At 38.9% G+C, this 6,724-nt stretch overlaps 2 protein-coding genes across 2 annotated transcripts in view; both read right to left on the reverse strand.

Annotated features, from left to right (window-relative positions):
• The window catches only part of LOC118338202 (lectin-like), a 2,000-nt gene extending 1,338 nt beyond the window's left edge, over positions 1-662 (reverse strand). Inside the window, exon 1 of the mRNA XM_035675462.1 lies at positions 314-662. Within this exon, the coding sequence (XP_035531355.1) occupies positions 314-662 (349 nt within the window). The remainder of the gene's footprint in view (positions 1-313) is intronic.
• Positions 663-1,186: 524 nt separating this feature from the next.
• On the reverse strand, positions 1,187-2,508 carry LOC118338203 (C-type lectin domain family 10 member A-like). The gene is made up of 3 exons (XM_035675464.1): positions 1,880-2,508; positions 1,711-1,759; positions 1,187-1,612 (listed from the first exon to the last, which is right to left on the reverse strand). The coding sequence occupies exons 2-3, from the start codon at positions 1,745-1,747 to the stop codon at positions 1,221-1,223; spliced, it is 429 nt and encodes a 142-aa protein (XP_035531357.1). The 5' UTR covers positions 1,748-1,759; positions 1,880-2,508; the 3' UTR covers positions 1,187-1,220.
• Positions 2,509-6,724: the final 4,216 nt, after the last annotated feature.

Raw genomic sequence — 6,724 nt, forward strand, 5'->3', positions numbered from 1 at the left:
GGTACTGTGTCATTTTTGCCTGCAGTCTGAACACAGCCTAAGTGTAGCTTACAGGTAGGAATGCTACTCGTTGCTGCCCTCTGGGTGGTTGGGAGTATAAATAACTTGATACATTTGTATTGGCCCACAGCAACACTAAAATAATAGCTGACAGCTGCATGCATTAATAAGAGAACTGAAACAGACATTTAAAAGTAACAAAAACTATACCTACAGTATACCTATGACTATACCTAGCAACTAATTACTACTACTAAAACTATTGAAAGGTAAAGATAATGAGAAATATCATGTGGCAAGAAAAGGTGTTTACCACTGTAGCAAAAAAAGGGCAGTTTTTCATCGCAACTCAGGTCTGTCATTACAAGAGCGTCGCTGTTGGCCACAAGTACGCTACAGTCACCGAGTCCGCGAATCGGTCTCCAGGGTGTGAATGAGGGTTCGCTCCCATCGGACCATATCCAGGACATGCCCGTCAACCCAATCCATACCGGGCTGATGTTCACAATCCTCTGCAGCTGCTCATTTTCAAGCTGGTTCCGCACTCTGGCCAGGTCTGTGTGCAGTTTCCTGCAGTAAGCCTGAGCATCGAGCCAGTTCATGAAGCCATTCCCCAAAGTAAACCTCTGAGAAATATCAGTGGTGGACCCTGCAAATGACATCAGCTGTTCAATCAATGTTCAGTAAGAGTTTGATTCTCATTTAGGGATGCTGTCAGATTATTAACATCAGCTCAAAATGTTCATCCAAAATATGTTATATGGGCTGGTATCCAACTGCGAATTTAAGAACAAAAAGGCAGAACAATGAAAAAATAGGGTGTCTATATGAAGTAAATCATGCAGTTCTTGAGAGTTTTACTCCTGAAGGAAATGTTTTGCTCTTTAGCTGCTAAATGCTCCACTTTGTTCAACAACTATAGTACGAAACAATGAGCAGAAAAACATAAAAACTCACCATAGAGTGGAGGAGAACTGGAGTTTGGTGATTTTATTTTATTATCCTGTTTTCAAGGGGGTCCTCAGTCAGAAAACATTGTCTTTAAATTTATCACTGCAAGCAACCCCTTTATTCATTTGATGTACGTGAAAATATTGATGACTATACACCATCTTAAAATTCAACTAGCTGCCAATGATGTGTGAAGTTGCTTTCACTGTTGATTAACACTGTATTTAGACCACAGAGCATCCTATCACCATTAAAAAATATAAAGTGCATCAAATATAAAGTGCATCATTCTTACCGTTGTAGCAGAAGAAGTTCAAATTGCTATTGCAGTCTGTAGCAAACCAGTCTCCAGTCGATCCTATGCTACCACAGTAATGTGTTTTGGGTTGACCATTTGCCCACTTCCAGTAGGCCACTTCTCCCTCTTTGTAGTCGTCAGCGTCTGACATTGACCACCCCCAACTTCTGTACAAACCCAAGAATACATGTGGAACTTCAGAGTCAATCAGACCAGCTAGTTCCTCCAGGTCGTGCTCGTCGTTGACAGTGGCAAAATCGGTGTGTTTCTCTCTACAGTATTGCTGGGCTTCAGGCCAAGTTTTGGACTCGTTGATGAAGTGGTACTGACGATGATGAAGACAGGATGTGAACTCGCACAGAGCTGCGGACAACGCAAAAGTGAAGGTTTCAGGGTGTACAGTTCATTTGAGTATTCATCTCAAATGCACTTTTTTTGAGTGTCTTTAATCACTGCCTCACCTGAGAGTACCAATATGCCAAACATTCCCCTCTCCATGGTCTGTGTTTTCTATAAGAAAATAAAAAGGATGTCTAAAGAAAGTGCAAGATCTCCTAGACAAATTTAGGAAAAAAGGACCATCATTCAATCCATCATTAATAATGTAATTGTAAGGATGATAAAACTCACCTGTGACGGAGAAGAGTCGCAGATGATCTCTTTGGGGGCAGTCTTCTCTTCTTTCTTATATTGTGCCTTTTAAAGCAACACACCCCATATATTCAAAACAGGTGGCCTGCCCTGTTTCTCTTGGAAAATGTTCCCTACGCCACCAACCCACCGGAAATTTACATGATAATGCAAAAATATGCTTTTATTTCTGAAATAGGTGACCTGCTGTTAACCAAATGGATTTTAATGTTTAATCAAACCCATAAGAATTATCACCTGACTTTGCAGTTCGCTTCTGCTCTACAGAGCGTTGTAGCATCTTTCAGCTCATTGTTTTGGTACATTTTGGTTCATTCTCACTACCACAGAAAAGGGCTCCCAAAGCACACAGCATGCTACATGCCCACTAAAAAGAGCTAGAAATAGTAACTAGCTAACTGTTTGGTGGAACATTTAGTAGCTGCCACATTATTTTCCTTAGGAGTTAGACCAAACCAGAGCTAAAAGGAGAGTGAATATTGGATTGTCATCCATCACGTAGCCAGAAACATGACTCCAAATGAATGATAATATTTTCTATAACTGCTGACTAGTTGATTGTTTGCTAACATATAGCCTAACAACTTTATGAGGTGATGACAGTTGTGTTTACACATTGTACAACCACCAGTGTCCAAAGAACGGTCCACTTATAAGCATTTGTTGTTATGAGTAAATCTCGGCCTATACAGCCACATTTGCACTGTTTATTTAATGTTTCTTGGCTGAACCCCTCCTTCTACATGAGAATGCAAAGCACATGGAAACATGAAAGGTCTGTCTGGACTGATGCAAAGGTTTTGCAAAACAGAAAAGGTTTCAGGGCCAAGAGTAAAATAATGAATCCTTCTTTAATTCAAACAAATAATCAAACACTGATTGAAGCATGCTTGTCCAGGCGTTATTCTTACAATGTTTTTGTTAGACTGATAACCTTGACTGATCATTGATGTTAAAGCTCTAATAAAAAGTAAATCAGCACCTATGTCATTTCTAACTAAAGTTAAAAATCTGCTTTGCAAATTTAAGGCACAATGCTATCCTGTGGCTGTAGAGCCAACAGCACAATACAACCATAAACATGTCAGGTATAATTTTGCACCGACGTGATGATTCATTGAAGTTCAGCATTTGGTATTATTATGGTGAACATGAACCCAAAAACCTATTTTCCAGCCATGCCGTTTTGTTTGAGATCAATATAATGTGTATTAATAACACGAATGATTCAGATTTTCCTCTGTCTATTACTATTAGGTCTATAGGCCTTCTTTTTATAGTCAAATAATTAATAATACTACTGTTTGGATTATTAAAGCAGCAGATCTGATTGTGGTTGGCTGAATGTGTGAACATCAGCTTTAATATCACGGCTGGTTAGAGAACTCTGAAACTGAGAAACTGATTATCTGACGCAAAGTCCAGGCTCTGAATGCATCTTTTTACACTGCAGTGCAAAAAAAAACATTTTACAAGAGCTATACCTTATACCTTATATTTCATTAGGTGGAAAAGCTTCAAGGCTGTGATAACTTGTTTTGTGTGGGACATTCAGATCTTTGAGAACTGCTGGTGTTTGTACAGTAGACACCCAGATACTGCTGAATGCCGAGGTGCTTCTTCTTTGTCGCCTGCACGGCATTGCTGTTGTCTATGGTCGCCGCCATCATGGAGAGAGGCTACTCCTTCCTTCCTTCCTTACGTAACGTAACGTAACATACGTAAGTGTGTGCGTCGAGCGTCTCAAGAGGAGATTGGAGGCTCTGCTGCCCCCCAGTGGCCACAGGCTGCAACTGCGGCTGCTATACTATTTTCAGGACTTGGACCTTTTTAAAGAGCAGTGGTTCCCTACGGAAGCGTGTTGCATTCACTTGAAAAAAATAAAAGCGTAAAGAAGTACCTCAGCATTGTACTTAAGTACAGTACTTGAGTAAATTTAGCTTCTTTCCATAATTGCAAAGCATCCAAGAAGGCGAAAACAAAATAAATAATAAAAACAAATACCTAAAATTAAATAGAAACTGAAAACTAGGACCATACTCTAGAACAGTGGTTCCCAACCTGGGGGTCACCAAAGCTTCACTGGGGGTCACAAGGCCTTTTTGATTTTAAAGGGTTTAAGAAATCTATAAGATTTACACAGTAAGCCTATATCTCATATCTCTCATTTCATTCATCATGTCAAAAAAAAAACAAATTAAATACTTATTTTTAAAGTTGAAATTATTAGTTAAGATAGAAACTCTGAAGGCCTGAACACAACCTTCACTCTCTGATAAACAGCCTCATCTGGCATTAGAACAATTGCCAAGGAGAAGAATTTGAATGTGTCACAAAAAGAAGCCTAATAAGTATGTATGATTGTTACAAATAAATATAATGAACATAATACATACAGAGGTTTATATAAAAAAAAAAATAAAAAAAATATGAGAAACAAATATGTCTAATGTAATATTCACAGGAACTAATCTGCTCAAAATTCATCCAAATCGCTGGTTTTACACAAACTTCCTGCAGGTATTAGATTCTCTATTTAGGTTCATTGTACAGTTTATCAGCCGTTCTGTATGTGTTGAATACAACGTGAAGTATCTGTAAAATATTCCACTTAGTCAGGGGTCATCACGAATAAGCAGAAGCTCACATTTTACCAGATCTCCACCAGAGATGAGCCCAATGAGGGAGGTGTTCAGAACTTCAGGAGCCTGATGGACTAATGACTGGAGGTGAAGTTGTTTGTGTACAGGGAGAAGAGCAGAGGAGAGAGAACGCAGCCTCGGGGAGATCCGGTGCTGATGGTCCAAGAGTCAGAGATATGTATCCCCAGCTTTACGTGCCGCTTCCAGACAGCAATAATGTGATCCACCTGAGGTGAAGTCAGCACAGTGAGCTGGAGACTTTCCTGTAGCAGCCTGGGATGATGTGTTAAAAGCAGAGCTAGAATTCCTAAACAGGACCTGGCCCATAGGTTCCTGGAGTCTGGATGCTGGAGATGAAGGCACGGCCATGTTTGCTGCACCTTCGACCAGACCTTCACCCTGTGGCGAACTAACAGAGCCTTTTAACTGGCCTGGCATAATTTGCTTCCATTCGAGGCAATGTCCATTTAACAAATGTGTTTAAGCTCTGATGGAAAATCCTAGGACAATGGCTCCAGATCTTAAAAATGACCTCATTCTCGCGAAGGCCGCACTCGATCCTCTCCAGGTGTTAACCACGGGAATCTTCCATGTACCCAGAATGTTACTTCTGCGTTGGAGTATGTCCTGCAACCCTTTTCAACGACTGCATTTACGAGCCAATAACTAAAGTTTATCAACGCAACTGTAGTGTTATTGAGATGCTCATGAAGGCCATCTGTAATATAATAACTCAAATCGAATATAATTATTCTGAAATGCGGGATTACTGAAACTGCAGGTACAATTTAACTAGTAACTTACTTGGAGTAATTTCTCCTAAAAACAAATCACCGAAACCCCCAAAACAATAGAAAATGTGCTTGAATGCTCAAACTATTGAACCATACCCAAGTCACGAGGCAATCTGGGTACTCACCAACGACTGAACAAACAAAAGCCCGTCCAAATAAACTGAGCACAAACAAACTGTGCAGTCCCCTCTTTTGCCAGCCCGACTCATACTAGACAATGAGGGAGACCACACTAGGTTTCAAGTTTTTAAACAACAATATTTTAGTTTTAAACTTCACCAAAGGAACATAATGAATGATCTGTAATCTGTAAGTCGTTGTTGCAGGTTGCATGTTTTGGGTGTTATGGGGAGCAAAATAAGAAGAAAAAGGTTAAACTGTATTAAGTTATTTGACCTCCACCCGCAAATCTCTAGTCTGAAATAATGACTCAACAGCAAGCCTGTTACTTTTAGTCCGTCCAGGTTTTTGTAATCCCATGAATCAACAACTACATCTGCAGTGCTATGACGGTCATTTTTTTGGCCTGTCCTTTATCTGACAGACTTACACATGAAGAAGAACAAACATACATCACTGACTGATACCCTTCTGTGGTAAAATAAATGGTAAATCTGATGACCTTCTGATTGCTATAACAAAACTAAAATCAATCAGAGAAACTCAACAAAATATTAAGTATATTCCCTTGCGGGGAGCTGGATTATAATAAAGTTTCCATCATGTTCAGCCAGCAGGTTTGAGCACCCCTGCCTTATTGTGCTATTATTTGCCTCCTCTAATATAACAGTTACAAGAACCAATTTTACTGCAACAATGAATCACCTAAAATCAATCAGAGAAACTCAACAAAATATTAAGTATATTCCCTTGCGGGGAGCTGGATTATAATAAAGTTTCCATCATGTTCAGCCAGCAGGTTTGAGCACCCCTGCCTTATTGTGCTATTATTTGCCTCCTCTAATATAACATTTTACTGCACAATGAATACTTTTACTTTTCATAATTGGGTCAGTATTTCAGCAAAAACAGAAACAGTAATCAAAAACCTTTTACACAGGTTTATTTGAAGTATAACGATAGTGGACCAAAATATTTCCATCAGTCCACTTAATGTTGATGCCCTCTAAAAAAAGGTTTTAAAATTACTCCCTTTTTCCTTAAAAATAAAATAGTTTAATTATAGAATTAACCACAGTGTTAGAGATGAGGGTCATCCTTTTAATATAAAACTACTACTACTAATACTACTACTACTAATTATAATCATAATATGTGTCTTTTCATATTTTCCTCTTGCTATTATGCATGCAATAGTGAAAACAATATTTTGTTATCTTTCACGACAAGCCAAATATTTTAACTTACAATAAAATAAAACAGCACTG

Source organism: Morone saxatilis, unplaced genomic scaffold (assembly GCF_004916995.1).
Source record: "Morone saxatilis isolate NCDOM2014 unplaced genomic scaffold, NCSU_SB_2.0 Contig4, whole genome shotgun sequence".
NCBI lineage: Eukaryota > Metazoa > Chordata > Actinopteri > Moronidae > Morone > Morone saxatilis.